Here is a 16,790-nt window from a genome sequence, read left to right on the forward strand (position 1 = left end):
AAGGAATAAAGTTTTGATACATGTTATACAGTGGATAAATATTGAAAACATTATGCTAAGTGAAGAAGCCAGACACAAAACTACATATTGTATGATTCTATTTATATGAAATATCCAGAATAGGCACATCCATAAAGATACAAAGTAGATGAACAGTTGCCAGGGAACAGAGACAGTTGTGTGTGGGGCGACTGCTAATGTGTACAAGGTTTCTTTTCAGGGAGATGAAGTGCTTGGGAATTAGATGGTGATAGTTGTATAACTTTGTAAATATACTGCAAACCACTGAGATGTACACTTTAAAAGAGTGAATTTAAAGTATATTAATGCTGTCTTATTTAAAAAAAGAGTATAACGAACAAAACTTACAAAGCAACTTTGATAAGAATGTTCTGTGTGTTGATATGTAATAGGCTTCAATCCTTCAGAGACCAAGATTCGAACACCTGATGGCAAAGTGTGGCAAGAGGCTGAGTTTCAAAACATGAGTAGAGAACTGTATCAAGACTTAGCACTTCACTTTGCAGGTGAGAGTAGAGCTTTCTAAGATTTTTAGTGTTATATCATGCATGCTATCTAACTTAAAATATTTAAACATAAAAATGGTCACCAAGCTAAAGATATTTCCCTTTTCTAACTACATGGTATACTAAAGTGGTAGTGGTTTTAGTCATAAGGCTTTCTTAGCCTCTAGGCTCTGCTCCAGGGTTAAAATTAGCATACAAGGCTGATGTGACAGAAGCGAAGGCTATTTTTAAACTGAGGGACTTGGAGAGTAGGGCCTATTTGAAGAAAATACAGCAGTCTAGTTGAAGTTTATTTCTTCTACTAGATCTCTTGAGATCTTTGAAATGGTCAGTGAGTGATCGGCAGGCAGCAGTTAAGAAGATACTAACATGAGGGCAAAATGCAGGAAGAAATATGAACCTTATAGGAAGGGAATAATGTTAGAGGATTGGAAATACGAGGTACTTCTGGAAGACAGGAAGAGGGAAATAGGAAGGTCATACTCGTAATGTTATTAAGTATTGAACACCTAGTATGATTTTGGACAAGATGCTAGTATTTAGTATTCTGTGTTTTTTACAGTTGAGGAAATAGAGGCTCAAAGAGTAATTTTCCCAAGGTTTCATAGAGTAGTTAAGAATTAACCTTTTGCACTCGGATGTCGAGTGTGACTTGACACGGTTAGCATCGGTAGCAGCTCTTTTTATACTCTTTGAATGTATCAATAATTTGAAATATAAAAAAATCCAAATAAATAAGTGTGTATGAAAAGAAAATCCAGTTTTTTATTCTACTGCCGCGCTTTGTAAAATCTGGGGTATTTAAAAAATTAAATCCCGAGTAGAATAAAGGAATCGAGAAAAAAGCAAGCGAGTACAAAGGGTTAAAGCCAAGGGGGCTGGGTGCTGGGTGGAAGGGGATAAAGACAGGGAAATGGGGACATCTATAATAGTGTCAACAATAGAAAAAAGAATTGAATTCAAGATTCAAAGCCATCTCTGACTATAAAGCCAGAGATTTTTCTAGTAATCCTTCATAGAGTTCCTTCTAATAAATTTGGTGGCATTTAAGTGTTTAGTCCAGTTTTCCTACTGTTAATTTTAGAGCACTGTATTCAGAAATTCTTTTCTTTTGTGGAGAAAAAGTATCCTATCTAATAAAGAGGGAATATGCTAATTGACCATTACACCCTCACAAGATGGTGGTGCCCACAGCCACAAGATGGCGGCTCCCAGTCCCCTCAGCCCCACCTCATCCAGCCTCAGTCCCCCAGTCTCCTCAGCCCCGCAGGGGAAGGCAGTTGGGGGCGAGAAGGCCAGCGGGGGGATGGAGGGAGGCAGTTGGGGGTGAGCAGGCTGGCAGGCAGAGTGGTTAGGGGCGATCAGGCAGGCAGGCAGGTGAGCAGTTAGGAGCCAGCGGTCCCAGATTGCGAGAGGGATGTCCATCTGCCAGTTTAGGCCCGATCCCACAGGGGTCCCAGATTGGAGAGGGTGCAGGCCGGGCTGAGGGACACCCCCCTACCCCCCATGCACGAATTTCATGCACCAGGCTTCTAGTCTGTATATAAAAGGCTAATATGCAAAGTATCCCCTCAGGAGTTCGACTGGGAGAACGGTAGTTTGATCGCTCTCTATGATGTGTGCTGACCACCAGGGAGCAGTGCGGAACGTGGCCGGCAACCAGTGGCAGGGCACTGAGGGAGTGAGGGAAAGAGGAGGTGGGGAGGTGGGGAACCTGATCAGCCCTGATCGCTGGCCAGGCCTAGGGACTCTACCCATGCACAAATTTCGTGCACCGGGCCTCTAGTAATGTAATAGTTAAGAGCAAAGATTTTGGAATCCGCTTGAAAGGGTTTAAGTTCAGGCTCTGCCACTTATTAGATTGGCTGTGTATACTGCCTATGTTACATAACCTCTCAACACTATACCTCACAGGACAGTATCATTATAGATAATTAGAATGCTGTAGGTCAAAGAACTCTTAAAGAGGTTTGTCTGTTATACTCTTGTTATGGTAGATGAACTCTGTGCTCCTAGCTAAGACCAACCCATCCACTTGTATTTTAGATTCCATTTGCTCTTGTGTATTTAAGAACATTACTTTAGCCCAGTTTCCTTTCTTTTACATCATTAGGTTTTCCCCCTCTGCGAGGTCATGCCTTTCAACATACTTACTATTTGATAACATGCTATTCTCTCAGCCATCATAAAAGAACCCCTCTTTTGGCCCTGTCTTCAACTGCTGCCCTGTTTGTCTCCTGTTTACAGCAAAACTTAAGAAAGTTGCCCTATACTCATTGTCTCAAATTTTTCTCCTTCCTTTCACTCTCAAATCCTTTCTATTAGGTTTTTGCTCCTACTTTTCTGTAAACTACTGTTATCAAGATCATCAGCTACTTCCACATTGCTAAATCCAGAGTTTAATTTAGATTTGTCATCTTGATTTCTCACAACATTGGACATGATTGAAACTCTTTTAAAACTCTTCACTGGACATTTAGGATACCATAAATGTTTGGTTTTCCTCCTCAGTCTGATTGCTCCTTTTCAGTTTTTTTCTGATCTCTAAAAATTGGCATGTCCCATTCTTAGTACTTGGATCTGTCACCCTCCCCTCCCCTCCCCTCTCCTCCTTTCCCCTTCTCTTTAAACTTTTATATATACATGCACATGAACTTGTCTCAGGGCTTTAAATATTTGTTGTTGATGATGATTCCAAATTTATGTCTCTGTTCCAAACGGCTCCTCTGAACTCAGACTCTTACATCCAGCTGCTAATGCCACATCTTCCTTGGGATATATAATAGATTTCTTAAGCTTAATATATCTAAAATGGAGCTAACTAAATGGGGCCACTGTACACCCCTTAAACCTATTCCTCTGGTAGTCTCTCCACCTCAGATAATCCTATTCTTTTCATTGTTTAGGCCCCTTTGCCCCCATATTTCCCTCATAACTTATGTCTAATATTATCTGAAATGTATCTAACATAAAACCGCTTAACCTGCCTCTGTCACTACCACCTAGCTCTAAGCCACCATCAGTCTCTTGCCTTGATTACTGCAGTTGCCTTCTAACTGGTGTCCCTGCTTCTGCCTTTCATCTGAGTCTGTTCTCATCACAGCTGTTAGAGTAAGCTTGCTAAAATTTAATTGAGATTATATCAATCCTTTGCTCAAAATCTTCCAAACCCTTTCCATCTCATTCTTGAGTGAAACCTGAAGTTCTTAAAATGACCTATAAAGCCCTACATGATCAGTTATGTCTTTCCCCAATTATTGCAACTTTTCTCTTTCTTCACTTCATGCAAACTGGCCTCCTGCTGTTTCTTAGACATTTGGTATGCTCCTGCCTTTGACTCATACTTACTTCCTCTTTGCCCAGAATGCAGAGCTCTCTCTCTCTCTATTTTAAAGTATATTTATTTGTAATGGAGGTTAATTCACACACACACACACACACACACACACACACGTGAGCAAAAATAGGTTTATAGTTGTGAATACGTGAAACAGAGTTTATTCCTGTATTTATTAATTATTGTATTATTTATTTGTACTATATAAAACTACTTTTGCCCACCTCTGTATATATTCCCAGATTAGAATTGAAAAAATTAGTGAGTAGTAATTTGTATGTGAAATACTTGACATATTTCACTAACATAATTATAAAAGGGCCTAATTTAGGAATATTAAGTATTTTGCCGAAACCGATTTGTCTCAGTGGATAGAGCATCGGCCTGTGGACTGAAGGGTCCCAGGTTCGATTCCGGTCAAGGGCATGTACATTGGTTGCGGGCACATCTCCAGTGGGAGGTGTGCAGGAGGCAGCTGGTTGATGTTTCTCTCTTATCGATGTTTCTGGCTCTCTGTCCCTCTCCCTTCCTCTCTGTAAAAAATCAATAAAAAAAAAGTATTTTATGAAGTTTTATTCCAGAAGTTCATTAATATCTCAGTTACATAGGAATTTTTAAACGAAATTGGAATCTGAGAAAGTGCTTATCTCTTGAGATTCTATAAATGCTGTGGAACCTGGGCTGGAAAGCATTACTGTTGAAGTTTCTTCCAGTTTGTGGAATTGAGTTACATTTCCAAGTATTTGCTGAAAAAAATAAATACAAAGATTTGGAACCTAACGGCGGAGTAGTGGTAATCCTTAGACCTTTCCATAAGAGGAATTGGCATTGGTAGCTTATGGTTCATTGCAATAGCCTCAGTGGAGAGTTTATATAGTTTATATTGATTTTTCATACTGGGGGGAGAACGAGTAGGTGGGTAGAAATAATTGTAATATTTGCTGTAAATGTTTCTGATTTTCAGAAGACATCTCTATGAAAGAGAAACCTGCTGAAAAAAGTAAAGAGAAGAAAGTGGTCAAGCCAGTACGAAAAGTCCAAAAGGTAGCACAGTTTTCAAGTCCAGAATGCAAAACAGGTTAGTTTTCTCAATATCATGTACCTCCTAAAGTTAGATATTACTGAAATGGTATCTACATGGAAATAAATGTTTGTTAACCAGATATTCTCATTGTTTGGCACATATTAAAATGGAATACAGTTTATATATCACTAGAGGCCCGGTGCACGGATTTGTGCACTGGTGGGATCCCTTGGCCTGGCCTGCGCCCTCTCACAATCTGGGACCCCACCAGTGCACGATCAGAGCTGGGGAGGGACCATGGGAGGACTCTAGGGCATGTCCTGCCCATCTCGCCCAGTCTCGATTGGCCAGATCCCAACAGCAAGCGAACCTACCAGTCGGAGTGTCTGCCCCCTGGTGGTCAGTGCACATCATAGCTACGGGTCGAACAGTCAAATGGTCGCTTAGGCTTTTATATATATAGATTATTTTGTGTGTGTATAGCATAACCTACATGTATTTAGAATGTATAGTTTGATAAGTTCTCATATACTAGTATGTCTATACCCATGAAGCCACATGTTTACCGTGATACTAAACACATCTATCACTCCCCCAAAATTTTTTCAGTCATTTATAATAGAAATTAATCAGATGAAAGGTAATGATTTTTATGCAGTGAACTTATATATAGAAAGGGATGGCTTTCTATATAAAAAATTTTTATATATGGGACTGTCACTAAGGAAAGTATGGCAGTCCATGCCTGTAGTGGTCAGGCTGGGCTCTGAGTTGATCAATACTGTGAAAAAGAGAATTCCCTAGTTCCATAGTGATCAACATTTTAGGCTCTATCCAGATTGCCCAGATTTATAACCTAGCTTTGATCCTTTGGTAAATGAGTTAATTTTAGTGTCCTTCATTTTTCCCATATGTAAAATGAGAAGGCAGTAGTACTTTTCATGGAGTTGTTGTCAGAACTAAAATAATGCCTAAAGGACTCAATGTAGTACTTTGCATATGTATGGTAAGCACTCAAATGTTAGGAATAATTCTATTAATTATTATTATTATTTCTGATTATACTGAAAATGGCTATTTATGTCAGTGAGTAATTTGGGCCAAGGGAGAGTGGAGAAAGTTGGGAGCTTGTCACTTTCAGCTTGGAGACACTTTGAATCAATCATTTATACATTCATTCATTCATTATGCATATATTTTTGAGCACTTGCTGTATGTGAGTATTGTGCTATACTTGCTTAGGCAGTACAGTTGTAAGCAAGATGCACATAGTCCCTCCTCTCCTGAAGCTTATAATCTTGTCAGGAAAACGGTAATACATAGTTAGAATAAAGTGTGATGAATGTATGATAGGGGGTGTGCAAGATCTGTGGGAACACAAAGAGCAGGAGTGATGGGGCACAGGGTTTTGACCAGGCACTTGTATTTCTGGTCATAGACTAATTAATAGAGTGGCAAATAACATATTTTGTGACACTCATTGTTAACTCTGTCAGAAGAGAATGACCCTCACTGTATACAAATAAAATTTTTTTTATGGGAGCATGAATTATCTGAATGTAAACTAAACTAATTCTTAAATTAAAAGAACAAGGTGCATGCACATAGCTGGTTTGGCTCAGTGGATGGAGCGTCAGCCTGCAGACTGAAGGATCCCGGGTTTGATTTCAGTCAAGGGCACATGCCTGGGTTGTGGACTCAATCCCCTGTAGTAGGCGTGCAGGAGGCAGCTGACCAATGATTCTCTCATCATTGATGTTTCTATCTCTCCCTCCCTTTCTGAAATCAATAAAAAAATAATAAGGCATGCTATTTTTCATGAGATACTATGTAATACTGTTATCAGGGGCATAGTTTGAAATGAAACACTGGAACTACTATAACTTTTGAACACTGATCTTGGATTATATTTTTCCAGTTTGTGGTAGGCTAATTCCTATGTGTGCACTGGGGCAGTAACTGAGACAGAGTCATTAAATGTGCAAAAGCTGTATTAATAGTTTATCTATAGTGAAAGTCCTCTTTTTCTACCAGTGACTGCATGAGACTATTCCAGAAAGCCAGAATTCAGAAATAACCAATGAAGATATTCAGAAGCCAACATTTATAAATAACTACCAGTATATTTATGGTTGCTTGTTTTTGATTCAGAAAATTAAGCTGAAATTGAAGGGAGGCCTGTTCTCTCATTTTGCTTAAAAGCATAAAGTTTTTTATAACTAAATTGAGCAATAGATGTAAAATCTTTTAAATATTTTAGATAGACTGTTTAAGGTTAATAACAAGTTGCAAAAATATTTTTTTTTCTAAAATAAATAGCACACATTTATAATTCATGTTTCTTCATAATAGATGTTTTCATTAAAACTATACTTGCATTTAAACTTTTAAATTAAAGTCCCATTTAAAGAAACTCTAAACGGAATGTCTTTTATTATAAACTAGAGGCCTGGTGCACGAATTTGTACACAGGTGGGGTTCCTTGGGGTTGGCCTTCGGGAATCTGGCCAAAACACGCAGTCCAATGCTGCCTGCTGCTCCTGCCTGCCGCTCCCACTCATCCTGGCCCCACTGCGCCTACCTCCGACTCGCGCCCAGTCAGTCCCGATCAGGAGAGGCTTGCGTCGCTGCAGCGGCCATAAGCCCTGCATCTGGTGCCCGTCTGGAGGGAGGTTAGGGGGGCCAAGATGCAATTGGTCATCCGGGCGGGCAGTGGGATGCTCTTGGCAGCCTGAGATCCAGATCTGTCCTGCTGACTTCTGCGCTGGTTGTTGGGAGCCACCTGGCAGCCGCTTTTATATTGTTTCTTCCTTGTGGAGCGTCTAAGGAAGGGAAGCAGCTGCGATGCCCGAGGCTGACTTCCAGGAGGCTGGCAGCGCTGTCAGGATTGGGCCTGGCCTGTTCTCCAGAGATAGGACCTGGGAACTATTGAGGGAGTGAGTGGCTGCCGCTGAGCTGGTGGGCCACCGGGACGGGTCAGTCAGCTGAATGGCGCTCCCGCTTAAATGTGCTTATTTAATATTACTCTCCCTCCCAAATGGCGCTCCCACATAAATCTGGGCAATCTGGATAGAGCCTACTAGTATTTTTACTTATTTGGTTGAGCATCTGCCCCTTGGTGGTCAGTGCGCATCATAGTGATTGGTCGTTTGGTCCCTTAGGCTTTTATATATATAGATACAATTAAAATAGCGTCACAAAAAGCTTGGAAAATAGAAGAAAACACAGAAAAACACTACCCTTAGTTAAATAAAGTACTAGTATTATTTTGTGTACTTCCTTACAGTAGTTTTTTTTTTTTAATATATTTTTATTGATTTCAGAGAGGAAGGGAGAGGAAGAGAGAGAGAGAAACATCAATGATGAGAGAGAATCATTGATTGGCTGCATCCTGCACGCCCCCTATTGGGGATCCAGCCCACAACCCTGGGCATGTGCCCTTGACTGGAATTGAACCCGGGACCCTTTGGTCCACAGGCCGACGCTCTATCCACTGAGCCAAACAAGCCAGGGCCTTACAATCATAATAATATGTGATTGTAGTCATAGCATATATAAAATTTTATCTTTTTCTCTTAGAAGCTTTCTATAGAACATTTTTGTTATATCTTATGGAAATTGTGATTTGAAATGTCCACATAGTACTCTATCTAGTAGAAATCTAGTTTAATTAACCATTCACCATTCTTCAATATTTAGGTTAATTCTTATATAATAACTAGTAGCTCTGTGCACAAATCTGTGTGCCAGTAGGTCACTGCCACCCTCCTGTAGCTCTCCGTCCGCTGCCCTGCCCTCCTGTAGCTTCCCCTCCCCTCCTAGCTTGCTGCCCTGCCCCCTCCTGTAGCTCACTCCCTCCTGTAGCTCTCCGCCTCCCGCTTGCTTGCTGCCCTGCCCCATCCTGTAGCTTTCCGCCGCCCACTTGTAGTTTGCTGCCCCACCCTCCTGCAGATCCGGGATCCGGTCATTACCGGTTGGTTGTTACACCTCAGGGCATAACAGATAATTAGCATATTCCTCTCTTATTATATAGGATAATACAATGAACATTTTCATTTGTTTTTTTCTTTCTTTTGTATTTTTACTAAATATCATGCTATTATTTACATTATTTGATCAAGGTGAATGAGCACTTTTGGGGCCCCTGACACATAATACTGTTTGTTGTGTGTGTGTGTGTGTGTGTGTGTGTGTGTTTTAATATGTATTTTTATTGATTTCAGAGAGGAAGGGAGAGGGAGAGACAGATAGAAACATCAGTGATGAGAGAGAATCATTGATCGGCTGCCTTCTACACGCCTCGCAGCAAGGATTGAGCCCACAACCCGGGCATGTGCTCTTGACCGGAATTGAACCTGAGACCCTTCAGTGCACAGGCTGATGCTCTATCCACTGAGTCAAACCAGCTAGGGCTATTGTGTGTTTTTTGAAAAGAAACTGTACCCACTTTTATATATATATATATATATATATATATATATATATATATATATATATATATGTTTTATACCCACTTATATTTCAACAAGCAATGCATAACTAGAATGATTTTATTATAATTCTACCAGCAATGACTATGAATGTAAAAATCATTTTTCTAATTTAATTAAGTTTAAAGGACTATTTTATTATTTTTATTCCATTTCTTATATTACTTTGCATTTAAATATATATATTTCATGCTTATTTTTTATGGTTCCTATTTTATAAACAGTCTTTTATATCATTTGTTGTTTTTAAGTTACTGTCTATTTTGAGATGATGGTCTAATTTTAATTTTTTTACAATCTGAAAATAGTAAATGAAAAGATTTTCTCCTGGTAAACAGCTGTATTTACTAGAACATTCTTTTATTTTTATGAACATTTATAATTGGGATAATTGAAAATGTTAATAGTATTTGTTTAATGTCATTATTTTACGCATAAAAATGTAGTGTGTAGTTTTGGTATATATCTGTGAAATTCCCTGTAATATCATCACCTCCAAAGGTAATCACAGTTAACTGTTATATGTTATATATTTACTCAAATTTTTTTTCTGTGCTTAGATTAAGTTCAGCAAACATACATTTTACCATGTGCCAGATACTGTGCTAGTGTGGATATACCAAACACTTTTATAGTTAACACATATTTTTGTTCTGTGGAAAAATTGTTGGATTCTGTGACCTAGTTTTTGAGGTTTCAGTTATCATTATTAATATTTGGTACTTAACTGTGTGTGGGTACATCAAGATTTAAACAAACTTCTTTGATTTTGGAGACTTAGGGTTAAAAAGTAGATTATAAATCTTTGGACTTTGGCATAAGATAAGCATTAAGAATATTAGAAAACCTGTATGATTGAGTAGATATACTTTTTACAACTAAAATTTAAATTTTAAATTCAATGCTTATATTTTAGGTAGCAGTCATCTGATAAGTACATCTTCTTGGCGAGATGGACAGAAATTAGTAAAGAAGATTCTGGGACCTGCACCCAAAATGGAGCAAAAAGAGCGAAGAACAGTATCAAGTGACAGAAGTGGAAGAGAAAGAACTACTAAATCTGGTAAGTAATCGAATTATTACATTATCTCAATAATTAAAATTTGCTTATGTAAGTACTTAAAGAGGGTGAAAATACTCTTTTGGTAATGCTTTATGACTTTGCTTTATATGTAAAATTGTGAATGTAGCTCAAAAAAGAAGACGTTCTATTGGGCTTGTCTATGGATAACTTCTACACAGAGGTGTTATGGTGATCTCTACTAAGAATTTTGTTTATGTTATATTTATTACATTTAGCTGTCATTGTGAATATCAAAGCATCATTTAATCAAATATTAATAGACTTTTTAGGAACCTTAGGAGAATCAAATTCAATTTCTCTGATCCCTATGTACACAAACACAGGCATACATTAAAAAGGTTCAGATCTTTTATTTGGCAGATTAGGAAATAAGCCCTGAGAGGGAATTGGGTATCTAGGCAGTGGGTAGCAAAATTTGATTAGGATCCACAACTCCTTAGTTTGACCTTTGATTCCATTACTTTTCTCTTTTTGAAATTCTTTTTGAATGCTATTTGCAGTAACTAGCTACTTTTTCATGAACGCTAAGTTTGGAAAATGAAATATTTATACCTATAGGCCAGCTTTCCTTTTCAGCAGCAAAATTTGCCTTACTTTGAACTTCTGGAATGGATTCAGTAAGAAATGCAATTGCAGCTATAATTTGGTATATAGAAGTTAATATATCCTTTGTATTTGCTTCTCTTCACTTTCATTTAGCTTATAAATAAACTCACATGCATTCTTAGTCTAAAAGTAAGCCACATCAACAAATATCTAGATGATAACATGATGTTTTTCTATATATTTAATTTTTTCTGTCACTCTTTGGAGAGTTGTGGCAGTGTAATGTTCGTTTTTTTAAATCAGACGTTTGGGAGTTTGGGAGGGAGAGTAATATTAAATAAGCACATGAGAGAGAAATAATAATTTTCCATTAATAGTTAAATATTCACATCAACAATATCTGTCCTTATTTCAGAAATATTAAAAGATGCATTTTTCCTAATGCCAAGAAGCATAGTGTTTCAGAATATAGAAATTCTCCTACTGATAAAAAAAAAAGATGTTTTTGTTTCCTTCCTATAATATTCTTTAGAAGACTTTATACAATATTTAAATTAGAGTTTAAGATACAGGGAAATTTTCTCACTGAATGCAATAAATTTTAGGAAAGAATACAGAATTTTAATACATCACTAACAGTTCATCCTTTGCAGGAAGTCATATTGGAAGAGCAGAATCTGATCCCAGGTTGAATATTTCACATAGACATCTTCCACGAAACTCAGAACGTTCAAGAAGTAGAGCTCGGTCTGAAAATAATATAAAGAAATTAGCTCCATCTCTTCCAGATAATAAACAGGAGGAAAATACTGCCTTAAATAAAGACTTTTTACCTGTTGAAATTCGTGGAATTCTTGATGACCTACAGCTGGATTCTGCAGTTCAGGCGGCAAGGCAAGAGGCAGGAGAGTTACAAAATCAGAAGTCATCAGCACCAGTACAAGCTTGGAGGAGTCATAGCCCAGTAAAAAGAAAACCTGACAAAATAACAACTAATGAAGATCCCCCTGTTATTTCTAAAAAGCGCCACTATGACACAGATGAGGTACGACAGTACATTGTTAGACAGCAGGAGGAAAGGAAGAGGAAGCAAAATGAAGAGAAGAAGGCTCAAAAGGAGGCCACTGAGCAGAAGAACAAACGATTACAGGAGCTCTACCGGAAGCAGAAAGAAGCCTTTACTAAAGTAAAAAATGTGCCTCCTTCTGAGCCATCAGCAACTAGGCGTCTACAGGAAACTTACTCCAAATTGCTACTAGAAAAGACCTTGCTTGAAGAGCCGTCTCATCAACATACTATGCAGGAAACACAGGTAATAGTAGTGGCAGAAATACAAAGGGAAGTAATTTATGGTTAGGAAAAGTTTATTTGGTGTACTATTTAAAAATTCCTGTATGCAACATTCCTGTATGCTAAGGCAAAATTTGTAATGATGGCCTTTCATGAAATTTATTGTATATGAAGAGTTATTTGATAAATATGATTGACCGTAAGTTCTCAATTAGAGATTTACTATTTCTCTGTTACCGATCTGTTCCATCTCATCATTCATTGCTAGTTTACATTGTATTACTAAGCACATGAAGTTAAATTATGATAATGAAAAGCCTAGTTTTGTGATCTGTGCTGAAATTAGAGAATATTCTAGTTCATTGTAGTAATTTTATGAGTATTGCTAATGTTTTTAAAAAAATAATAAGGGTAACATTAAGTGTGTACCATTTTAAAGGTTTTTACAGACTTAGCTTTGGTAAATTTTCACAAGTCTGAGAAGATGTAGATACTACTAGTATTTTTACTTATCTGGTGAAAAACAGGTTTAGAAAGAGTATAATATCCTCTAAATTATGCAGTTAATATTAGGTTCCCTTGTTGGATTTCAGGTATAAATTTGCTATTAATTGTAATGGCTGTTTTTAAAACAAACTAAGTTTAAATGGGTTTTATTTGACAGGAAAAAAAACACCTACATATCCTGATTTTTGTAAAGGTGAAATGATTTAATATTTGTCCCATGTATTCCCTGAATATATCTTTGTGATTGGAGTCAGATGCATTTGATGTCCATTTTCTTCTAGACCAGACCAGGGTATCAGCCATCTGGAGAATCTGACAAAGAAAACAAAGTGCAGGAACGTCCCCCAAGTGCATCTTCCAGCAGTGACATGTCCCTGTCAGAACCACCACAGCCTCTTGCAAGGTAAAAAGGGGAGAATGAAAGATGGTCAAGGGTCTATCTTCCATCAAATTTAGTATAGTGGTCTATGCTCAGTTAATTTTGTTGACTGACCTATGTGAGCAAGAGGTTTGTTTAGAAATTGGTTTATATCTTCCAATGGAGACTTAAGCATGGTTACACTTCTACTTACTGCATCTTCTATTCTATTCAACTTTTACCTATCTTTTAATATCCAAAGTAAATGTCAGTTCCTCCTGGGGATTACCTGCAAACTCTTGCTTTGAACTAAACACAATAAAAGTTTGTTGGATGAATGAATCACAGTGAAATTAATATTTTAAAGTATTTGTAGTAAATAATTTTTTAAAAGCACTTCTGTATCCATTAAATCAAAATTTCTTCATACAGCATATCAGTTTATTCCTCTTACCTCTCAAAAATTATATTTAGAGATGTATGTGAACACATGAATAAGGACTAGTAAGAGATTTGATTTAATACCAGATTGGTGATTGAGGGCTATTTTACCTTAAATTTCTGTAAAAACATTTCTTGTGCTGTAGTATATTGATTGCAATAAATTTTGAAAAACTATTTTGCAGTCAAGTTAAGGTGATTTTTGAGCTTACATGGTTATAAATTATATTTTAAAATAACCATTTTGGAAAGACAAAGAGATTTTGATATTCTTCTTTGAGAGTGCACATATAAAAATCAAATCACTTTCCAATTTTGGGTTAATATACATGGTTCTCCCCCTCTAGTAATACTGATAAAAATGGCTAAAATTTATTGATTACTTGCTAGGTCCTGGGCACAGATCTGAGTATTTTGCACATGGTATCTTATTTAACCCTTATAAAATTTTTTGAGTTAGGCACTGTTATTCCTGTCTTATGAAAGAGGTAATTGAGATCTAGACTTTAATTAACTCTCTTTTAAAATATCAAAATGTTAGTGGTAGAAATGTATTTGAACTTAAGCCGTTTGATCCCAAAAGCCTGTACTTTTACCCACTTTATACACTACCTCCCAGTAAGTGAAGTGCTTCATATGATTAGTTTAAAGTTGTAAATACATTTCAAATTTTAAGCTTAAATAAACTTACATTTTTAAAAATTTGAATATTTATAGGTAGGTATACTCTCCAGTTTATACCAGTCCCATTGTTGTTGTCAGATATATCCTGCTGGCTTCATATCTTCAATTTTTACCTTGTCTTGTGTTTCCTTCTAGCTCTCCACAAGTCACCCAGTATTAAACAAACCAAACATAAAAAAAATCTATTACCAAACCTTATTATTTTACACACATTTCTCTCCTTTTTTCTTTTTTTTTAATCCTCACCCAAGGATATTTTTCCATTGATTTTTAGGGAGAGTGGAAGAGAGAGGGGAAGACAGAAACATCGATGTGAGAGAGACACATAGATCGGTTGTCTCCTGAACAAGCCCTGACCCAGGCCTGTGCCAGGGAGAAGCCTGCAACCAAGATACATGCTCTTGACCGGAATCAAACCCGGGACCCTTTGGTCTGCCAGTGGAAGCTAGGGCTTCTCTCCTTACTTTTAATATCAAATTATTTGACTTGTGATAGCTAACCTATTGCCGTCACTTTCCTCTCTACCTGGTCCTTAGCTTCCCCATTCCTGTTAATAGTTTTAACACATTTTAGTTACTTAAACATGGCATTTCTTTTCTTTGCTTTTCATTTTTCTTGATTCTTCATTAGCTACCTGGAAAACTCCAAATTACTTAACCTGATCTTGAAGACCTTGAAAATATAGCTCAAAAGTTAATTTCCTTGGCTGGCAGAGTTCCCTGTTTACACCCTATTAAAGTTTATATATCTTTGTATTAGTAGTTAACACTGTATTTTAGCTGTTTATTAGTCTCTAAGCCCTGCTAGATCTTGAAAAATCAAAGAGTAAGGATTAAGTCTTAACTGGATTACGTCTTTTCATTTTAGTTTACTCCTATTCCTCTACCATCAACATAGTACCTGCCAAAAAATTGGTATTCTAAACAGTTGAATTTAAATAATTTGTATTTTTGCTCAGCAATACTTTTATATTTATAACTTCCATTGCATTCCTGTTACTACCAGCTTAGTTTGGGCCCTAATAACCTCACACATTGCATTTGTAAGAATCTATATTCACTGGCATAGAATCTATGCACCAATCTTCCTTCTATTTTCATAGTAGTCCTTCAGTATAAAAGAGTGCTACAACATAACCTCCAAACCTAACCTTACATGACATGTTTTTCTGTTTCATCATCACCCTGGTTACCCTCCTACAAATGATTTTTTTTTAAAACTTAATTGGCAGGACTTCACATTTATCTGTACTAGTTTGGTTTAAGGTTGCAGCCTGTCCAAATAACTTTCAGTCATCCAATATAATAAAACCCTAATATGCAAATCGACCGAACGGCAGAACAACTGATCTCCATGATGTGCACTGACCACCAGGGGGCAGACGCTCAACATAGGAGCTGCACCCTGATGGTCAGTGCGCTCCCATAGGGGGAGCGCCGCTCAGCCAGAAGCCAGGCTCATGGCTGGCAAGCGCAGCAGTAGTGGCAGGAGCCTCTCCTGCCTCCGCTGCAGGCGGGTGGTAAGGTGCGAGGGGTCCCAGGCTGCAAGAGCCCTGGACTGCGAGAGGGATGTCTGACTGCTGGCTTAGGCGTGATTCCCAGGGGGATCGGGCCAAAGCCAGCAGGCGGACATCCCCCAAAGGATCCCGGACTGCGAGAGGGCGCAGGCCAGGCTGAGGGCCCCACCCCCACCCCCAGTGCATGAATGTCGTGCACCAGGCCTCTAGTTGATATATATAAAAGCCCAGGGACGGGAATGGCTGGCCAACTGCCCATGGTCCCTTCCCCTGACTGGCCCCGCCCACGATTGGCCCTCAACACCCTGATCGGGGGCGGGGCCGGCCAGCTAACCATCTGAGGCCCCTCCCCCTTACCAGCCCAACCCGATGGGCCCCCATCGGGGCGGGCCAGCTGGACCCCACCCATGCACGAATTTGTGCACTGGGCATCTAGTAATTTGAGAATGTTAGCTGTGCCTCCCAGCTTTCTGTCAACTTCAAATTTGATAAACATATATTCATGTCATCATCCCAAAATAATGGGCAATTCCAAGGGGAAAAAACCTCATGTTATTTTGTCTAAGAATCTTCTTAATAGTTAACATCAGCCTTCAATATATCCATAGTATCCCTTAATATACAGGGTGCCCATAGTCTGGAAACAGGTGAATTAAATAATGTTGCCTAGGACATCTTTATTCTGTTATTAGACTTTATGGGCACCTTTCATCGTATCATATATTTATGACTGATTCTCTTAGTTTTACATTGGTACTCACTGTTTTTATGTTCATTTTTTTTTTTTTAAGAACTAGATTGTAGTAATCTCCTTATTTAGTATGTATGATGTTAAACATAAATGTTTGGCATTTATTAACTATTAATTAGAATAATATATATCATGCCTATGTTAATATTTATCAATCTTTTTTTGTTTAATAGTCTGCTTTATGTAAGTTTTTAAAAATTCTTTATTGTTTAAAGTATTACATATAATATTACAT

General features: G+C 37.9%; 1 protein-coding gene across 2 annotated transcripts in view; it reads left to right on the top strand.

Moving 5' to 3' along the window:
- Positions 1-16,790, top strand: part of CEP350 (centrosomal protein 350) — a 119,862-nt gene that overhangs the window by 27,769 nt on the left and 75,303 nt on the right. For both annotated transcript variants that reach the window (XM_079761606.1, XM_079761607.1), the window contains exons 7-11: positions 414-527; positions 4,829-4,942; positions 10,295-10,441; positions 11,662-12,320; positions 13,087-13,208. In XM_079761606.1, coding sequence (XP_079617732.1) covers positions 414-527; positions 4,829-4,942; positions 10,295-10,441; positions 11,662-12,320; positions 13,087-13,208 — 1,156 coding nt within the window. The remainder of the gene's footprint in view (positions 1-413; positions 528-4,828; positions 4,943-10,294; positions 10,442-11,661; positions 12,321-13,086; positions 13,209-16,790) is intronic.

Source organism: Cnephaeus nilssonii (genome assembly GCF_951640355.1).
Source record: "Cnephaeus nilssonii genome assembly, chromosome: 21".
In the NCBI taxonomy this organism is placed as follows: domain Eukaryota; kingdom Metazoa; phylum Chordata; class Mammalia; order Chiroptera; family Vespertilionidae; genus Cnephaeus; species Cnephaeus nilssonii.